Genomic DNA, 21,681 nt, shown 5'->3' with positions numbered 1-21,681 from the left:
TAATTAGTGCTTCTCTGTACAGAAAGGCTCCTACTTACCTCCTTCAACCTCACCTACATTTTAAATTAAATGAATAAAGACTGAAGTATTACTTTGAAATCACATTATATCAGCTCAAGGAGAAAATTTGGCGCTTTCCATGGGGATGTCCTATATTGACTGCATTCTCTTGCTGCAAAATCTGTTGTTCTTGCTGCATCCAATGATGTCACAGTGGTGTCACTGGTGTTAAGGAGAAACTATGAAGAAGCTTGCACACAATGCATGCACAAATCGACCCACAGCTTCTGTAGATGTACAGGCGGCTCATTCATTCTCAAGGTAACCAAGAAATGATGCCATATCTTGCCCCCTAAATCTTACAGACTGGACCTTTAACGAGAGGAGAACATTCTGTTTCACAAATCCCACAATTCCTACAATGCATACTGTCTATTTAAATGTGAGGGATTTTCCAAGCAATGGCTTCCTACAGTACACACACACACACACAGACACTGCACAAACACAGGAAGTCCGCCACTATCATGGAGACCAAACAGGAAGCAGGTCCAGAAATAGCAGGGCGCAGTCGAGAATACCCGTCCACTTTCTGACGCAAATCTCCACCTCAACCCTCTCTCGTTCGTGCCCACACACACGTGCACACCCCCGCATACACACACAGAACTTGGCATTTTAAACAAGTGTTCCAATTTCACACTTGGACTCCGAGAGGACTTGTCATCTACAATTGATGGTGTGTCGCCCCTGCACGAGGAGGTACGAGTTTCATAAACCCTCTGAACTGTGAATCTCAAGCCGAGGGCACGCAGCACATCAGTAACATGCTGTATGGATGACACAGCGTTTCAGAGAGTGAGAAATCGCTCTGGTGGAAAAACTGTTAAAAAAAAGGAGGGTGAAAGGGAGAAAAAGGGTGAGAAGAACGACGGGAATAACACACTGCAGCCTAATTATAGTCCAAGTACCAGGCACCTGGGGAAGACTTCAGCGCTATGGCAACCCTGAACACCCAGGACAAAAAGAGGAGTGCTAGGACGAGGGGGTGAGATCATTGCTGTGAGTGGTGGAATACAGCCTTCGAAAACAAGGGCCCTCATGGGCATTTTTGTGTGCTGGTAGAGGTGGTGAAACCAAAGAACTTCATCATTAAGTAGAAACTCGCTCAGAAAGATCTTTTTAAAAAAAATGAGTCAGCAACCTCTGCAGGAATCGAAGATGTACTGGGGCAAAGCGCTTCCTTAGAAAAAAAATGAGTGTTAAAAAGATGAAAATCTGAGCACTAGTAAAGGGAAAATAGAGCACACAGTCTGCAGCTCCACTGTGGTTCCTGGAAACATTTCTATGGTTTGTTTGGAACAATCGGTTTGTACCGGTTTTGATGGAAAGACTGTCTGAGAAAAGCTTAGGCATGGATTTGTCATTAAACCGCTGGGATGAAATAAAGAATTTTAAACCGAATCAACTGAAAGGCAGGCTTTTAATTTGAAATTTAACTCATCGAGGGATATATTTTTAAATGCTCCCACTTGTCTCTTTTTATTTAATTTCTACACTTCTTAAAAGCTTTCTGACCTTTTAGTCGAGAGCATCTACAGCATCTGGTGTGTGTCTGCCAGTGAGACAGTACATGCTCTTTTTGGACTGTGCCTAAAAAAATAGACTCAGAAATTCATTAATTAAAGTTCATTTATGGAAGAAAATCTTTTTTTATTCTAAGCAGAACTATGTGCATGACAATAACTTTATTCATCTCTTTGAGCACTAATTTAATTCCAAACTTTGATATTTTTATTGTGGGAAATCAGGGCAGAAATTATACAAACAGCCAGTGCTGACATGGCCATAATGTCCCAGTTTATTTATTTACAAGTTTCCCAGCGTCTTAGTCATCAGTTAACATTATGTGATAAGCACAAGCAGCAAAAAACTGTGCAGTGTAAATATTATTACGTGTCTTACCAGGATATTTGCGCATTGTGTTAGCTATCTGCAAATGTACATTAAGTTTAAGCCTATAACTTGCTGTGACATGTGACAGATTGCTAGGTTACTAGCCTCACATCTCCACACATTATCATTCTGTGATAGGGGAAAAAACACTCTGGTTTGTTCGCATTTTTCAAAACCAATCACAATCGTCTTGGGCGGTGCTAAGCCCCAGATGCAGCGACAGTGCCCCCTAATTTGCCATTAGCATTTAGCATGTAGGCTGCTAGCTCAAAGGTTGCTATTGTTCCCAGGGGACTTTGAAAAATGCAGATAGCAGATGTCGCCTGAAATAATAATCCAATGGCATCCAATGGTGACTTAACAGTGTTACAAGTCAGTATTTAATTTAAGCATGTATCTAATCCACAAGCCAGCATGTACTTTAGTGAGAAATGTTAGTATTTGTAAAGACTCAGCTTTCATTTCCATGGTTGTCTCCTACTCAAACAGCGCACATAACCAATTAAACAGAAATACAGTTTGTCTTTACTGATTATATTGATGCCGAATTAACAAGAGGACTGTCAACATGTGACAACTTTCATTTTTTATTTGTAAAGTCATGCGTTTTTGTGAACACATAAAGAATTGTTGAAATGACATACTTCTTCAAGGGAGTTTGGTACAATATTTTCCCCACAGTGTGCAGGAAAAAGCATGAAAGCATGACAGGTTGGTTTGATTAATTGTTTACAGTCTAATAAAGTGTGTTTGCATTGATTACTGACAGTGGCTGATCAGGCTCATTATCAACTAATTGTCCTAATATTGTTTTGTCTTCATACAATGTAATTATCATTAATTGTTACTGCAGCATTGGTTCTGGCCTTGGTGACCTACATTTTAGTCACAATGCCCCAATAAATTTGTATTTATCAAAGGCCAAAGTGGCCCTGCCCTAGAAATGACTTAATCCCATGTCTGTGTAATGGAAAGCATCCTGTCCAAATACGTACACTTTTTGTTGTTGTTTTTTAGCCTTTTCCTTGACAGTAAATAGGCAAATATAAAACATAAAGGGAGAGAGGGGGCAGACATGCAACAAAATCCCACTTGCAAATTGACTCTGAGAGGTTGTGACTACATGAAATGCATCTTAGCCTCTAAACTACAAATAGCCCTGCATTTGCTAACCCACTTTGTCGCATGCTTTTAGGACAGTGGTATCAAATATGCTGCACGTCTCTCTGGTTTCACGGAGTTATCTCTGGGCCGACTGAATTTGCGAAGCCACTTCATATCAGCCTTAATGCACTCGACCCAAAATAAATGTCAAAACTGGCACAGAGGTGGAGGCGGGACCTCTGCCGCCCGTCTCCTCTCTTTACAACTGAGAGCTTAAAGGGTGAGCTGGCATTTCTTTGGTTCATTACACAACTCCAGTCTGGTATCAAACACGCAGGACACTAAGCAGCCTGTTGGGTCAGCTGCACCATTAAAGTCAGACACCTCTGAGTGCTAGGCGGCCCTGAGTCATGATATGGGGACGACAGACACACACACAAGTTATATATTATTTTAACAGCAGTAATATGTGTATTATGTAGTGTTATAATTACACAAAATCTGTATTAAAGGAGCAGTATGTAACCATGTAAGCCTGGCTTCTGCCTGCCAAACTCCATTAACATATTGCTCAATTTAACGATTATAAGCATCTACTCCTTCTAAAAGATTATTAATGATCTGTTACAACTCACAAACAGGCACTCACTCATTCGGCAAACATTCTGCATTGATTTGAAAACTGATTAATGTGAAATGGACACACAATAACACAAGCTATGGGCTGGAATAGGAATTTCTAAGGACAGTGAGGCTATAGCACAGATGAAGCAAGGCCTCAATCACTGATAACATATCATGGTCATTTAATTATTTATTACAGTAAATATATTACAGAGTTCTCCTTTAACAGTTACAACCTGAGGCCTCCACAGTCAATATGTGGAAGGATGAGAGTTCATATATTTTTTAATCAGTTAGATTGATTAATCATTAACATCCCTAACTGGCATGTTATGCGAGAAAAAACTTACAATACAGCTGGAGTGAAGAAATGCACTAGCCACCTCAAACGTGTCATATCGATAAAGCAGCACAGAAATGACGATTACCAACATAAAACAATATAAATCACTGTCTTTAGAACAAACACAAACAGGACACTGGCAAACTTCAATTCTGAACAATGCATCATGGGAAATTATGCAAACAAGGGCCATCTCTCAGCCGCACATTTGAATGGCACAAGCTATTCAGAGTGAAGTTCAGCTTCAGCCTCATGTAATCTATGACTATGACGACCACTACTACTACTAAAAATAATACAATGTGTTAGAATAATGTCAGAATATACAGAGATCGTCATCAAACACAACGCAGACAACACTGTACACCACCGGTTACGTTAGAGTACACTGATTGCAGCTGCATCTGTTCGTCACGTGGGCATGAATCTACACATCAGCACTTAAATTTATATTCTAACTCATCCATCACACACTGATCATGTTGCATTCGTGTGACAAATCCATGATTAAAAGTTGATTGCATCGACCTTGGTCAGATTATAACCGACTGGGTCATATCTGAGGTCAGGTGGAAGGTCAGTCACAAACACACACCTCAACACAAACATATACAACACGCAACAGCCTTGACTGGGACACATGACACTTTACGGAGACTGATGGAGGCTGTGTGTGTATGGATAGCGTGTGTGTGTGTGTGTGTGTGTGTGTGTGTGTGTGTGTATGTGCAGCTTCCTGCTAGATGAAGTGAAAGCTGGATGCTCTGTGCTGCTGCTGCTGAGTAATTGCGCAGGTCAGACCGAGTTGTTTCTCGCCTTATTATTCAGATTCTGTACCAACAGCTGCTTACTCAGCAGCGGCGAAATGAAGAGTGTGTCTTCATGGCGCACTGCTGATATTTACAGATGGAAATAACGCTCCAATGGTGATGAATGGTGCTGCCTAGTGGGAGATTCGCTCTAATATGAGGAGTGGGAGGGAGAAAGTCGTGTTCCCGGAGGACCGCGAGGCAATAAAGCCGGGGGCGTGTTCATGTTTGACCTATTAGAGCTAATTATGAGCCAGTCATAAAGAGGAAGAGGTGAGCATGATGAAGAGGCTTTTCACAGGACTGACTTGTGACCTCGAATTAGTAAGTCATAACATTTTGTACACAAGCTGTAGCAATCGTATTATGGTTAATGCAACCAGACTTCAACTCAACAGAAGCCCACGTAAAAGCTTAACAACTTAGGAATACTCTATCTCTATAGTCCTGGTTTCCCTTCCATAAAACCTGATCCCCAAACTAGCTAAAAATAATTCTCAAAACTGATGCACCATCAAGCCATGAACTATAGTATTTTAGCCTGGATTTCTAGCCTCCCCTTCTAGGTAGCCAGTAGGGCTGCAATTAATGCTACTTTTCAAGATCAATTACTTGTATTGAATGTATATTATTAGAATAACAGAGACGCTTCACTTTAGCTCGAGTAGCCAGGGGGTGTGTTAGATGAATATTTTTGCATGCAAGCAGGAGAGCTCAGTTTTCGATTGATTTATTGCTTTGATTGACTACATTTGCCATCAACACTGACTGGACGTCCACATGAAAAGTGCAGAATTCTTCCTTTTTTTTCACAGCAGGTATTTTAACATGATACAGCAGTTTAAACACAGGTGATGCTAGTATGCAATTTTGGCTCACTGGAACAGGACCTTAAACGCACCACATGTTCTACCACTGTGGGGTCTCTCTCACATCAAAACAATGACAAAAGCATTTGATGACATCTGATGCAGCGTGGGATCATGGAAGACGGTGCCCTCATTGCTAAACAACCACCTACACAAAAGAAAATCTTTCTGACATGACTCAGACGAGAATCACGTTCACAGATGAGATCAACGATTTATTCCGCCTGACACTTAGTCACTGACTCACTTCCTTTGACACATCCTGTGTTTATCCATTATAACAACTAGCAACTAGCAACTAGCAAAAGAATGTACTGTTACCTCAAATAAATTAAGGATTTCTCTGAGTTTGAACATTGTTGGAAACAGTATAAGAGGTGTAGCCTTTTTAGACATTTAAATGCAGAAATGTTACATATCATGGCTTCAATAAGTGTCACTGTTAACACCTGTGTTTACCCTACTATTTCACACCAATATGGCTGCCATGAAAAAGGTCTATTGCTCTGTGCTGCTTGCAGCAGAGTGTTAAACATCTCCCAGACCGTCACTGTAAATCAGAGTGTTCTCTTGAGTCAACAAGTGAGGAAACAGTTTCTTACGCTATCAGATACTTGTTGGATCTAATCTCATTCGGAGGCCTGGTTGCACTGCACAAAGCAGGTCTTTGAGCTACACGCTGGTCTGTTACCACTGAAATCAGCGCTGCCAGATTCCTAACATGCTTTGAAAGCGGGGACTGCTTCTTTTCAGTAGGAAAACATATTATGAATGCACAAAGAAGACTCGAGACTGACAAAAAAATGCAGAAAGAGGCAAAAAATATCAAGCAAAGCCATGTTCAGTGTTGATGAACAGCTGATCGACATCACTACCAGGGACATGTAGCTGTCTGAAGTGTCATTAGGTGGACACACGAGAGAGGCAGTGGACATGCAGCTCCATCAGTGCCATGACAACAGAAACAACAGTATCAAAAGGTCAGGAATTCTTTTCTCCAGGACACACAGAGGGGGATACAGGGGGAACATTAATTGGGAGCGCTGCAGCGTCATTGTTGTTGTTGACACAGCCAAGATGGACAATGTGCGATGCATGAACAAGGACTTTTTACAGGCAGCTCTTTGCAGTACCGGTTGGACATTACAGACTAAAGACACAATAAAAAAAAAAAGAAAAGGGAGTGCTGGAGACAAACTCCTTTCATGTCTCATTATGAGGAGGACATCCAGTCCTGCTGCATGACAATATCCGCTGTGTGCTGAGATGGGGAAAGACAGGCACAGAGAGGGCACGACAGACTAATATTCACCACAGCGACCGGGATGACTGGTGGCAATTTTTCTTATTTCTGTGGCAGCTTTTTCATCCTACTGATTAACCATCTGGTCTAAATGTCAATGACAAGTTCTGATTACTCACTTTGTCCAACTAACAGTCCAAAACTAAAGGATATTCAATTTATAATGAGAAACAACACACATTTTAGAATCTGGAACTGGCATGTTTGGCAGTTTTGCATAATTTAAATGAGCTTATTATTTATTTATCACAACTGCTTTTATGTGAACACTCATATGTCCAAATGAAGATGAAGATTTCAGATAGTTTTCTCAATTATAAGGTGCACTAAGCGATTCTGGAGAAAGACAGCTGATTGCTGAATTTCTCTCCTAGGTCATCAAATTACTGACGCTTTGGACTGGTCACTCGAAGATGGCTGGTTGTTGGGTCTCATTGCCAGGTTGTTAAATACGTACACTTTAGGAAATTAGACTGAACAATCAATTATCTTACCAACCTGTGACTGGCCAAAGTCTCTTTAGATTTTATAAAGCCTGAAAGCAGAGTCACGAGATGGAACAGAAGCTTGAATTGCATTATGCTTAAAGGTTATTATGGAACTTTTGCCCCAAAACACCGCAAATAAGCTTTAAAATATCTTGTTTTGTCCCACTAACATCAAAAGTCTGAAGATATTCAACTTACTGTCCAAGAAAAACAGACAATATTCACATTTGAGAAGCTGGAACAACTTTATTTCGACATTTCTGCTTGAAAAAAATAATTTCCTTAAAATAGTCTTGTGACCATTTTAGTGCTGTGCCAGTGCTGGAGAAAGGTCTGACTATGACTAAGACCAGGATGTAGTGATAGTGCTGGCAAAATAGTACTGGAGGACAGCTTGTTTTGGTGGAACATTTGCACTAAAGCTGCAACAATTAATCAATTATAAACTCATCATCAACTAACCAACCATTTTGATCACTGATTAATCGTTTGCGTAATTTTTTTTAAGAAAAAAAGGTCAAAATGATCTGATTCCAGCTTCTTAAATGTGAATATTTTCTAGTTTCTTTACTGTTTAATGAGAGTTAATTGAATATCCTTGGGTTGTTGTGAAAAAACAGGACATTTTCTAAGACTTTATAGACCAAACAACTAATCTATTAAGCAAGAAAATAATCAGATTATTTGACAATGAAAAATAATTGTTTATTAAATCCCTAATGTGTGTGTGAGGAATCAGTCTTTGGCATTAAAAATGGCTAAATCTCACCAAAGTAAAAGGTAACAGCTGCTAGCTTCTTTGTTCTCGTGCCGTTAGCGACCAGGTGAGGGTAACTTTCCATTTTCATCCCATAGGTTTCTAGCTCGGAGGCTGTCATTGTGTCACGTAGCCATGGGAACACAATCAACCAATGGCAACCTATTCCAACAACCTGCTTCCTGTTAATCAGACAAATCAGACAGCAGAAAAAAACCCACCAGAGCAGACATGTTTTTGTGTTCGTCTCTCTGAATCAGCTCAACAGTTACCAGGTCAGGGGAGCAGTCAACAATCAGAAATAAATCCAGAGATTGAGAAACTGAATTATTCACTGACATTAGCCTCAGCTGACCTGAATACAGCAGAGTCATAAGACGTGCTGCATTCTGATTAAGAGGTTTCTTACGCGTAAGAACTCTCACAACACTTTTTACTGTCAGCCTGTCAAAAGGCATTCTGCAAAATGTAAATTACAAACTGTAGCAGGAGAATAGGCGAGGCAGGCGAAAGTGGGTACAATAAAAAGTAAAATAAGAAAATGGAAAAGCGAGGGGAGATATATTTAGTGTCAGGGTTGGATTTCTCCTTCAAAGAATCGAAACTGCAGCGTGAGCAGCAGAGAAGGTGCCAGAGAGGAACACTGGTGGTGCCAACAGGCATAATGGCATTAAACTCACTAATAAGGGGAGAGGGCTGGTCCGCCCCGGGCTGAAAGACTGCAGTATGCACACAAACAGACTGCCTGCACCCATCCAAGAGCCATTTCCCAAGGATTTACAAATACACAAAGGCTGGCATCCAACTCCCACGCTCCACACCGCGGGCCCGTCAGGAAAAGCAGCTTCCTAGAGCTGTGTGTTCAGAAGTGTGTGTGTGTGTGTGTGTGTGTCGAAGGCTATAAACAAGCCCTTACAAGATCAAAAAAAACTTGCAATATTTCATTTTAAGGCCGATTTAATCTGTGCTTATATTTCTCCTGAAATTTTAAACAACGTTGGCTCACATTTGATCACTCCTGTCTTTGATGCTTGTAATGTAAATACAGGCGTCCACACCAAGGGTAAAGATCGCCTCAAGTAAGCTAAGCAATGGATTATGAACAAAGCCAACGTTTTGCTTGATGTGCAGCCCAAACTATTCATTCCAAGTGCAGTGATTACAGGCTATGTGAAGGAAACAATGAAGGTCAGCTGACATATTTCACCTTATTCATCTGTGGAGAAAAATTACTCAAAAGCTGAAAAGCAGAAATGGCCAAGACAGCACAAACAAAAGCCCTAAACGCAGTGTAACAGCCATTGTTTGGCTCTATCGATCCATTCCGAGTAACACCTTTATCAATACGAGCTATAATTGTTGCAACCAGAGATCCCACAAACCACTCTGAGCTGCTCCACCACAATTGCAGGTCCCATCTGAGACGTTGTGGCTATGTGTGGCTGTGCAGGAATGTGTCATTCCTCTCACAACATAGCCACGCTGCAATTTTTTGGGGGCAGCACAGCCTTCACAAAATCCACATGAGTAGCATGACCTTAAAGGGACAGGCCAATCAAAATTACATACTTTTATGCTGGTCTGCTGTGCTGTTTAGCCGTCTAGATTATTTTGGTGCAAGCTGCTGAGTTTTGGAGTCATCGGCCATAGAAATCATGACCAGGTTTCTCAGGATAATGCACAGATGTTGTGCAGATGTTTCTTTCTACTATACAGTAAGAATGAAGGAACTACTTTCGTTCTACTAGAAATTATATATTTTTTCTACTGTAGAATGTAGCAGAACTATTTTCCTCATGAAAGTAGTTCTGGTAGATTGCACCTCTCTGTCAAGCAGAAACAGCGGTTTCAGTATTTGACAAGAATTCCCATGTGTCAAATGGGGTTCCCCTTGTGTTGAGAATGTTACTAACTCTTTGTTGAAAAGGGGAACTAAAATTTTGGTGTAAATTGTCCCTTCAAGTTTTAAAATTTGTCATTAAAATAGGTGGAGGACAAAAAAAAATCCCCATGTGTCAAATTGTTTTTCGCTTGTATTGGGGGATTTTTGTAGCCTTTCTTTAAAAAAGGGGAAGTAAAGCATCACTGCTACAGACTATCAAGAAAATTACACTGCTGACAATGATGACATGACATTTTAACAAACGTATGGGGGCTGAAAATGGCTGAATTTGATGAAATAATTGATTTGTCACAGTGTTAACATGTTAATGACATGTTAAAAATAGATATTTTTTGCTGTGTATTGTTAACAAAGCGTTATTCTTGGCAAAGATGCTTGAAAAATGGATGAGCAGTGATTTATTGAAACTAGGTCCACTGTAAAGGCATTATAAAACAATAACTTCTATTTCAGATGGCACTGTTGTTACATCGAGTCTGTTAGCGGAATAAAAAAAGGAGCTTTAAAGGCAACAATGACAGTCAAAGCTCCTGTTGGCTTCCCAGTTTCCCGACCCCTCGATAAATGCTGCAGTGCACCGCCGCCATCTTACTTCTCTATTCTCCTCTCTACTCTACCATCTGACTGAAATATGAGGGAGAGCGTTCATAATGTTTGTTTTCCAGGGATCCTGTCATCTTCACGGCTTCGTTTACTTCTGCTTCGACCAGAATATGGCGTCAGGGTTTCATTATGAGGGAACACGACGTCTTATTGACATATTTTCGTTCCCAAAACACGCCCACTCCCTTAAAATTAGCCCCCGGGATATGGAAAATGAGACAATAAGCGTTTCATTTATTCTCCGTGATGATTTTAGCTTGATTAAATTAGCCCGAATGACCAGTAAATAGGTTTGTTACAACGGCATCGTTTAGAGATATTACCGCAGTATTGCTGGGGGGTAAATCATTTGTTGACAACTTGTTTTAAAGATTTTATATCAGAGAAGAGCAAGTTGCTTCTCCGTTTCACACAAAGGAAAAAGAAACACTATTGGAGCAGCTTTAAATCAATGGTGTCGGACATTCACCCCATTGTCACACGGTCTCAATAAATCAGTTACAACAGCATTTAAAGGGAGACTTTGCCCGAGAAAAGGCATTACGGAGCATCGGGACCGAGGGATGTAAAGAAAATACGCGTTTTAGTCGATGTGAATACATAATGAATTGAATTATAATCACATGTGAATTAACGCCAAATACTAACAAGGTATGTTGATGGTTTTGTGATGTATTAATTAGCGTGTAATGTCTGATTTAGAGACATCCAAGTATTCACAATCACAGTCAAGACAGTAGGCTTTTAACACAAGACATCCGGTCAAAACCTTCAAAATAAAAGCGCAGGCAAAAGAGCTGCCTCATTTTGGAAGAACGACATGTTCAGCAATAATGAGAAAATCAAGACGAGTTTAAGTAGATGAAAATTTAAAATTTACTTTTATATGAGTAAGTTTCTAATCACTATACTGTGGTCTTAAATGACCTTTATCAAATAGAGCTGAATCGATTAGACAATGAATCGATTAAAAGTCTTTTGTTTAGCAAATACGTCAAATATTTGTATGTTACAGTTTCCGATATGTAAGGGTTTGTTGCGTTTTATAACAGTAAATGAAGACTATTTCAATTTTAGACTTCTGGTTGAAACAAAATCAATTTTAAGACGTCACTCTGGGCCTTAAGCAATTCTGATGGGCAGTTCACAAGGTGCGTTTTTATAATTTATCTACTTAACAAGAAACTGAATAATCGTTAAAGTAATCAGTAGATTGCCCTATGAGGAAAATAATCAATATCATTAGTTGCAGCCCTATAATCAACTTGAAATGCGTGTGGTTATATTCAAATTCAAAATACCACATACAACAGCAGAATAACACACCACACATCGTATAATTATTGCGTATTCCTTATAAGACTGAAAAAAATGTTAATACTTGATATAATTTAAGATGCCTGTATTTAAACCGTGCCCTTGCTCCCCTCGAAGTCTTTAACTCTGAAAGTACAACCGCTAAGCTTCCGGTCATGTCGCAGCTAGATCTAGCTAGCTTGACTCAGCTAGCAACAACAATATGGTGGAAAATACTACAAATTCTCGCACAAACACTGTATTTTCTTACCTCGGCAGCCAGAGCCGAAGCCGCTAGAGCCAGCAGCAGTAAAGCCACTCGGTCCCCCATGTCGTTTTCACGGACACAACGCTCCTGGAGGCAGCGTTTCACCGAACGGTTATAACGTTTAACGTAGGGTGAGAAACTGAGTGTGTTCAGCGCCGGTGACTCCCGTTGTCTGATGGTGAGCGATACCGAGGCTGCACAGCTGCTCAGCGCCGGATCACCTGACCAACCACAGTGGAGTGGGATTAACACGCACGCGCGCGTGCACACACACATACACACACACTCAGAGTCGTGTTTTCATCACTTCAGAGGACATTACTTTGACTTAGGTTAATTTTCTGGACATCCTAACCGTACCCTTATCCATAACCCCAACATACCTAATCTTATTCTAAACTCCCAAATTTTATTATTTATATTATTTGGATTTGCGTTGTGTCCCCACAACATGACTAATACATGTACACACACGCACGTACACACGTTATCACACATGCGTAGCTCTACATGATTGATTATTTATATGTAGAAATAATGGAGACTGTAGACGTCATTCTTCATACTTTAAAAAGGTTTTAATCACATGTTTAATTTACAATACAGCCACTGAAACAGTAAGGAAACACTTAAAATCATTTATGTGACACATTATTAATACAGTTTAATCCCTTCCATCATTCACAGTCATCCATAACAGGCATCAGTCATACCACAGTGAGGTCAATTCACTTTTTTTCATGGCAGCCATATTGATATGAAGTGGAGGAGTAAACACAAAACACAGGTGTTACCAAAGGTACAAACTGACCCTGACCAAGTCCCGCCCCCTTTCACTCTGTGCTCCAATGACTTTTGGTACCTTGCGTGACTTTTTCTTTTCCTGCTTCCTGTGCTTGCTGAACTGAACTGAATCCATTAATATGGCTGCAGTGAAAAAGGTCTCTTACAAACTTAATTAGCATACAACTCCAACTCAATACATGGATGCTTCATAATTTTCAAGAATCTGGCAAAAGGCAAAAGAATTTCTTTTTTCTTTTTTTCTTTCTTTTTTTCTTTTTTACAAATGTTCCATTTCAAAGAGAATTGGTTCAACTGATTGTGACATGACCCCCAGTTCAGCTTTCACCCTCACACTGTTTCAAGTAAGGCGATAAAAAAGTTAATTACCAACAACCCACTCCTTTCAAGTCGTCCATCAGTATAGAGATTTTTCACAGCAGCCATTTTCATATGAAGCAGTAGGATAAACACAGGTGTTACTAATCATACTAATAATGTTTCCACTGGAAAGGCTCTGCTACACTAAATGGAACGAGACCTTAATCAGTATCACCGGTAACACCTGTGTTTCACCTGCTATTTCATATCAGTATGGCTGCTGTGAAAAAAAGTCCATTATTATGCATAATATTCAAGTCTTTGAGTCTGCACATGACAGGTCCACACCTGACTTCTTCCAAACAGCTTTAATCATCAACGTCCGCCTCAGTCACTGACATAAATCAAGTTTTTTAAAAATTGGGCGAGGAGGAAAAAAAATAGATAACTTTCAATAAAAAGCAGAGTCTACATTGTGTCCTGGAAAGACTTTTTTCCTCCAGTGATGTGAGGTTCCCCTCCATGCTGACAAAAGTGGTCTTCACCTTCATCAAAGCGGCACGGCGCCTTTGATGTGCACAGCCGGGGACGGATAAGGATATTGGTTATTAGCGGGGAAAATGTACCAGCTGCAGGCTAGCAGGGCTGCTAACGGTTAAGTCTGTCGGGACGTGGACTCGCTGGCGCGTTCTCCTGACCAACATCGTGTTAAATTGTTTTTTATTTCCCCGCCATTTGGTCCAGGCTCAGCAGCAAAAAGGCAGTGACATTTACACCCTGCAGGCGCATGGCAGGGAATTCTGACCAAGCTGCTGAACAATATTGCACCAGGCCACGCTTTTTATAAAAATACGGAAACTGTTTTTAACCCTGTTAGCAACAGCACTGCTTTAGAGTCACCTCCAGGTCTGGGAAACCAGGCCATGAGAGTTTCCTTTGAGCTGGCCGCTGCATGATCCGTGCTGCAGGGATTCACTTGCGAGTGCAGCCGGGGTAAGGAGGAGGGGGGGAGTAGTTGGCCGGCCGAGGCTGAGTCGGGGTGTAAGGCGGGGGGTGCAGCGAGGGAGGGTACATCTCATAGTCGTAGGTGTATGGAGGGGGAGGACCTGAGTTCAAAGAAAAACACATAAAGGAGGATTAGCTAAGCAGGGAGGTCAAAATCATTTATTTCCTTCATAATTACAAACTTGTTTGAAGGTGAATGAGGCCCACTTCAGCTCAGGAAACCTGTCCCCATTTTACACAGGGTTTGATGGGATGGTTGCACCATCTAGTGGCTGAACTTAGAAACTGCACTTTGTGCAGGAAGGTGCCTGGACTAACACTGAAGATCAAAAATATGGCAGCTTTTGTTGACCACAATGCACGTTCAGGGGGAAATTACATTATTTACTGAAACATCAGAGATGAAAGTAAAGATGAGTGAACAAGCATGAGGTTGCATCAGCTAAAGCTCATATTTATGACACTTTTATTATTAGTAACTCTCAATCTAACATGTTACCAGAGGACCTTTATTTTGAAATGTCCAGTGTTGATCCGAAACAAGAGGTTTTACAGGAATGAGACCTTGCAGGAAGAGAAAAAAAGCAACTTAATAAATATTTTAAATCTTTGCAAACACTGTTGCTTACTTGTACACTGTAAAAATAAACTTTGTTTTGACTTTAAAAGGGTTTTTTTGTATTTTTTGTGGTTTTTTTTGTAATAATTAAAAAAAAATAAACTTCTGTTGTACTTCAGACAACATGTCAAAAGAGCTTAATACATTAACAGCTAATATTCTGATTATGTTACTTTAAAAACTTAATTTAATGAGTTGATAGTTCTCTGTTCGGTACATTCTTTCAACTCATTTCAATTTAAAAGAATAAAAATAAATAATTTAATGAACTTGAATAAATAAAAAATGGCATATTTATGTTAAGTCATGTGATTTTTTATAGTGTAAATAAAACAAGCGAATAAGCATTATTCAAAAAGGTTTATTAAAACCACATATAAATGTAGGTTAATTAATCTTTGTGGCAAGTGGAGCAGGAAAATAGCAGCATGACAGCTCCTCACATCCTTTGCCAAAACAGAAAATAATTCAAACCGCTGTAGTGACATACATATGCATCCATATTGCATGGCTTTGTGTGTTTGAGCGGCATGTTTATGAAACATGATCAGAGCTGCACAGCAGAGCGACCAGCGCCGGTCCAGCGCAGCGTGAAGGCGATACGACGACGGAGAATGAAACGAGATGAATAAATGATGAGCCCCAGAAAGAAAAACAGCATTCCTGGGGCAGGAGAGAGTCACAGAGTACAGACTCTGACGTGAGGACAACGTGGGAACATTGTCAAAAGGGGACAGAAAGTAACGGACGTGTAAAAGGGAAGGGAAGAAAATCATGCATGTGGGAGGTAGACGGGCAGATCCGGGAAATGAGGTGCATTTATGTGAATTTCAAAGGGCAGTGATGTGTCTAAAATCACCGGGCTCACGGTTAATGGTTTATAGCCTTTACAGTCTGAAAAAGATCCACTTTTCTCTTTGTGTAACCGTTGAGGGACAGCACTCAAGGCTGAGGACGTCACGTAACAGTCATTTTTTTTTTTACGTTTGCTGTTTTCTTTTCAGACGTGGACGCCTGAAGACAGGAGAGGAAGCGCCACTCTGGCAGTTTGTCTAAGGGACCACTTTGAGCAAATTACAGTGAATCATCACGGAGACACTCTTAAATAACCACTGTCACAGTCATACTATGTAAACTTCCAACAAATGCTTTATTGATATTAATGAATTATTTATTTACCAGCACTTTATAGATCAGTCTTTGGTGTGTCACACCCATAAGTCATACCTATCATTAATATTATTTCAGCCGTTGAATTACGTGTGATTGATCACATTCTGCTAGGTCATACTTTAAAAAGTGTGTGTGTGTGTGTGTGTGTGTGTGTGTGTGTGTGTGTGTGTGTGTGTGTGTGTGTGTGTGTGTGTGTGTGTTTGACCCCTGCAGACCCACCTGGGTATCCCTGGGTCACAGTGTTGATGTAGGAGGTGCTGAACACACCGACCCGCGCACCCCGCCCGTTCTTCATGCACATACACACGCACAGGAACAAGGCCGCCACCGCCCCCATCAGGAACACCACGCCGAAAACGATTCCGGAGATGGCAGTGCCCCTGGAACACACACACACACACACACACACACACTGTGAGCCACCCAGCCAAGTGTGATGGGAGGCAGCTGTCTCGACCGGACATGCTACCAATACTTCTAGGTTGCTGCCATGGAGATGGACTGCAGCATCTGATGAAACTCAGCTGCGTGATGTGTGCGCGTGCAAAGTGTGTGACAGCGTGACATAGTGTGTGCACGTTGGTGTGTGTGTGTGTGTGTGTGTGTGTGTGTGTGTTCACTGCAGAGGAGTCTGTGACTTGGCACAAAAAAACTGGAAAAACACTCATCATTAACAGGTTTGTTACGTCTTCGTAGTCAGCGTTAGTCAGCATGTCACACTCGTTTTCAAGAGCAGCAAATTCTGACTTTTACCAACTCATTCACAACTTTGCATCAAGAGATGACAAATACAATTTTTATTAAGCTGTTATTGGAGCAAACACAGCTTCATCTGAAAGCAAACAGAAGTCTGACAACTAGGTGAAAGTGTTAAAGCAGCTGTGCTGAATCAAGGCAGGCAGAGGTCAAAGGTCAGATCCTTTGAAGGCTCTTCTTGCACCTTAAAAAGACAGCTGGTATGCGAGTTAGTTGTCTCTCTCGTTTGAATCTTTGTCAAAATCATGCGTCTGTACAACCAGACATTTTCTAAGTTGTCTTGCCTCCAATACCGAGTGACACATTTGTTTTTGACACATCTGTCTGTTGTTGGACGACTGCTACAGTATAATTAGCGATGTGGTGAAGGTAATTTAGGCTTCCTGCAAAACCAAGGCTATTAATGCCTGCTGGACAGCTGCACTGAGGCCTTCAGACAGTAAGTATTTTATCGTCACCGAGGTGTCGGACGACAGGAAAAGGACTAATTGAGGATAGTTTTGGCACGGACTCTGTGGCCCTTGTAGTCCAAGGCTGGAGAACACAAACAAATGCAAATCAAACCAGCTGCTATTCTATACTACTCAGAACTTCATTAAGTATCTACATATATGTATAGAAAACCTGCTATCTTTTGGTTCCAGCTGGGAACCAACTGTTCCGATTCTCAATTTATTTATTTGTTCAGAATTGTTCAAAACTAGGTGCAAAAACCAAAACCAAAGCCCTAAATTCGCTCACATTTTGGTCTAAAATGTCAGATTCAGAGCCAAACGCATCTGCGTGGTCTTACTTTGTGTCTGAACATTAACTTACGAGAGGACGTCCCCCACGTAGGCGTAGTAGGAGCAGCAGAAAGGCGGCGATCCATCGCAGCAGTACTCTATACAGCCTTCACACTGGGCTTTGCTGCCACCTGCAACACACACATACACAAATAAGAACACACTGAACAGGAGAAGTGTCCATTTACACTAAAAGAAGCCCTTAAAAGAAACTATTAAGGAAGGTCTTGTTATCTGGGAAACTTTTTTGCTTCCCATAGAGGAAAAAAAAATAACAAACACTATAATGAAACCTTTCATAAACTCACGTCAAAGCACACAACCCTCAACCAGCGGCCTCTATTTATACCTTCAAAGACTTTTGATTTAAAAGTGTGAAGACAGTCGATTTATTATGAGCTCTGAGAACTGGAGATTGAGAAAGAGGCAATCAATACCTGTGGAACGTCTGGGGAAAGGAAAAATACCTCTGCGGTGAACTCTCACACAGACCTTGGGTTTTGTTCCAAAGAACCCAGCCACCCCTGAGGGTCTGTATTACTGTATTCAAGATTTTTAAATATGAGTCAGACGTGGGGATAAAATAAACCACTGCAAGGTTTACATAAATAAAGACTAAAAGTTCCATCTGTGCATCTGATGTTACCCGTCTTGTTTTCTTGAATTTGCAAATACAAATGGACTCCTGCTCGCATGTAATTTACAATACAATGCACAGATTACATGGCAACAAGTGACCGTTGCCATGTAACAGCCGTGCATTTCGCTGAGTTAATAGTAGACACGCTCGATTTATCTTTCCACGTCCTGGCCGGCTGAGGCAGAGAATCAGCCCACATGGCCGAGCAGCTGAATCAAACACTGTAGGCTGCAAACTGGCTCGATCTGACGGACCAGTCGGTGACACAGCTTGAAAAGGAAAATTTAGCACTTTTCTTTTGACAACGTGGCATTATTGATGAGTTTGGACCGTGTTTAGTTGCCAGAAATGCTCCTTCAAATTTGCTGACAAGTTTTTGTCCATTTGTTGGTTCGCTCGTCTTGCCAGGAGGATATTTTGAGTATCCATGACGGTTTGGATGAAACTTGGTGGACAGATCGGCAACTAGATATGAGATTTTTGGTGCTAACTGATTCACACATTTTGAAAATTGTTTTAAAAATGGAATAATGAAAAGAATTATTTGTTCCAAACCTCTCAGACAGAAAGATTTGACTCCAGGAGATCTGTGGAAGTTATCAGATAAATTCAGTGGTCTGTTTACACCAGCACACACACGCCCAGTGTATGGACAGATTATTTCTGAAATGGTCCTAAAACACTCGTGACTGGAGGTCGTTCTTTAATTTTAAAGGTGCTTCAGCTGACTCTGGAAAAAGCTGATTGTTCAGTCTCATTTCCAGGTTGTAAAACACAGATGCTTCTAGTCAAATCACCGACTTAAATCAGGAAAGCAGGTGAGCTTCGTCCGGAATCTGCTGTAGCACCTTTAAAATGTCAACCCTGATAACCCTGATGACATCAGGGTAACCCTGATGACATCAGGGTTATCAGGCAGGCATTTACAAGGCAGAGTTGCATTATGGGAGGTGTAGGATCCAGTGTTTTTGGAGAATGACCCATACTAAGAGATAAAACTTTTTGTCTAGTTCTGCTCAAAGTTTCTGCCTGTTAAAATGAAGGTTTTCCCTCGTCACTGTCGCCACAGCACTTGCTCATGGTGGGAACTGTTGTGTCTCTGTAAATGATATTATGAAGAGTACAGTCTGATAAATCTCAGCCGCTTTGATCTCATGTGAGGCCCAAACTTTACGGAAGTGCAATATCACACCACACACCTTCAGCAGTAACACACAGGGCTATTCATTCAGGGGTTAATGGAGGTTACTCTAAAACTGTGCTCAGAGACGGCAGGCGTGAAAACTGTGCATGATGGACACAGAATCGTGAGCCACGGTGATCCAACAACTTGAATTAATTACTTTCCGAGTGGGAGGTCATTAAAGTGGGACACAGAATGACTGACGCGTGTTTTGCGTGGGGGCCAAATTAGGACGATTTAGGAGCCAACGTTTGCCACTCGTTCGCCGACGCAATTTATGATCCAGCACGATCGTTTTACATCCAACATGCTTATTCCTGCTATGAGCAGACGTGGCATTTGCAGGATCTATTACATGCTTTTGTGTGTGATAAATGCGGTTCATTACCCAACCCCCGCCCCCCCACCCCTTCCTGCTCAGCCATATTCAAAAGCATTGCACACACAGCTGTGCGTCTTTGTGTGTGTGTGTACTCGTCCAAACCTGCTGCCACGACACGAGCCCGGCGATGTTTTTGCTGTCGTTCTCTGTCGTGCAGACGGTTCGAGTCTTTCAGAGTCCAGACACACTTCAAATGAAGGACAAATAAACAAGCCCCGTGCACATGTGTGTGTCTCTGCTTGGGATCTGCTTTCTCTCAGCAATCACTCACACTCAAATGATGTGTGCCTGCAGGCAAATGTGCACATTTCCCTGCATGGGTTCACATACCGGCAGAAAACTTGTTGTGAGACAGAAAGCAGAGAGCTGCCTTTTAATGCTTTTCTCAGAATACTTGCTGAATGAAAACCGAGTCTGCAAACATTTTTCCTGCACTTTTAAGACGGAAAGGGGTCATTTCACCGAATCGTTGCCATTTTTATGTCAAAATACACTTAAAAAAACTAATTAAATTGAAATTAAACTATTCAAAATGTGTAATGTAATGTGTAATTGTGTATTTGTGCATCCCAATTACATACTTATACTACATGTAATCCAGTTCCTGATTATACAGATACTTTTCATTATGCATGTGATATCTTGGGGACAGAAAAAGCACAGATTCGGTGAAATGGCCCAAAACATGCTTTTCTATAATCAAAGCAGGCTCTGATGGATGTTTCCTCTACGATGGAGGTCACAGTCAACCCACCTTTCTAATTTGACGCCATGCCCCTGCATGAAAAAGCAGAGATATTTCAAAATAAATGCCTCCAGGAGGTCCCACCAGCAGACTCCTGGTGTTGCTTGCTCTGTCTGGGTGGTCCCCTCGAGGTCCTGGCTCCTGTCTCTCCACACGCTGGGAGACAATGGCACTATGTCCTTAACCCCCCCAACCCCCTAAACCTTTCTCTCTCTCTCTCTCTCTCTCTCTCTCTCTCTCTCTCTCTCTCTCTCACACACACACACACACACACACACACACACACACACACACACACACACACAAGTCCTCTCCCCTGCCCCCCATCCACAGCACTGTACCACAGACTTGACTCATAAAAAAAAGAGTTTCCAGCAGTTTTCAAACTGGTAGTTCCCCAGGATAAAATATTACACATCACACTTTAATTTTCTTGACTTTCTGTACTTTCCCAAAACTTTCCTCTTTTCTCCAGCAGCTCAGTTCTCAGGCTGCAGGAGTTACACCTTTAATAAAACATTAAAAAGTGGTAAATAATTGACAAGAGTGTGCAAACTGATTGAATAAATAACTCACCGGTGAATAAACAAAGCAGCAGCGAGTTCCTCAACAACTTCCATCTGATCGCCTGCGTCCCCCTCCTCCTCTTCCAGGGGTTTTCCATAACACTTCGGGCTTTTATTTTGTTGATGTCTAGCAGAGGACAGCAGAGAGCGCTTCTTTCCAGTGCCTGGAGCAGCAGTCACCTATTCGGCTCTTCCAGGAGCATCGTCGTGTCCGTCCTCCTCCCAGAGACAGGGGACAACTGCTCCTTATTATGACTTCGGGTTATTTCAGTAACTCAAAAGTGAGGCTTCGCTTCTTTCTCCACGTGTGAACGTCTTTTCCGTGGCTGTTCCGCCCTGCTCCCACACCTCTGCCTGCCCGCTGAGCTTTTTATCCCCCTCTTCTATCCTTCCCTCTCCT

General features: G+C 41.4%; 2 protein-coding genes across 3 annotated transcripts in view; both read right to left on the bottom strand.

Annotated features, from left to right (window-relative positions):
- The window catches only part of appa (amyloid beta (A4) precursor protein a), a 52,163-nt gene extending 39,650 nt beyond the window's left edge, over nucleotides 1-12,513 (bottom strand). For both annotated transcript variants that reach the window (XM_084714144.1, XM_084714145.1), the window contains exon 1: nucleotides 12,327-12,513. In XM_084714144.1, the coding sequence (XP_084570270.1) occupies nucleotides 12,327-12,386 (60 nt within the window). In that variant the 5' untranslated portion in view covers nucleotides 12,387-12,513. The remainder of the gene's footprint in view (nucleotides 1-12,326) is intronic.
- Nucleotides 12,514-13,778: 1,265 nt separating this feature from the next.
- Nucleotides 13,779-21,681, bottom strand: cyyr1 (cysteine/tyrosine-rich 1). Its single transcript, XM_084713986.1, has 4 exons — nucleotides 21,292-21,681; nucleotides 17,797-17,896; nucleotides 16,444-16,604; nucleotides 13,779-14,533 (listed from the first exon to the last, which is right to left on the bottom strand). Exons 1-4 carry the CDS (start codon nucleotides 21,377-21,379, stop codon nucleotides 14,400-14,402), a joined length of 483 nt encoding a protein of 160 aa, XP_084570112.1. The 5' UTR covers nucleotides 21,380-21,681; the 3' UTR covers nucleotides 13,779-14,399.

Source organism: Lutjanus erythropterus, chromosome 24 (assembly GCF_056507025.1).
Source record: "Lutjanus erythropterus isolate fLutEry1 chromosome 24, fLutEry1.hap2, whole genome shotgun sequence".
NCBI lineage: Eukaryota > Metazoa > Chordata > Actinopteri > Lutjaniformes > Lutjanidae > Lutjanus > Lutjanus erythropterus.
Note: the sequence above shows the minus strand (reverse complement) of the source record. Positions and strands in the feature narration are given on the sequence as shown.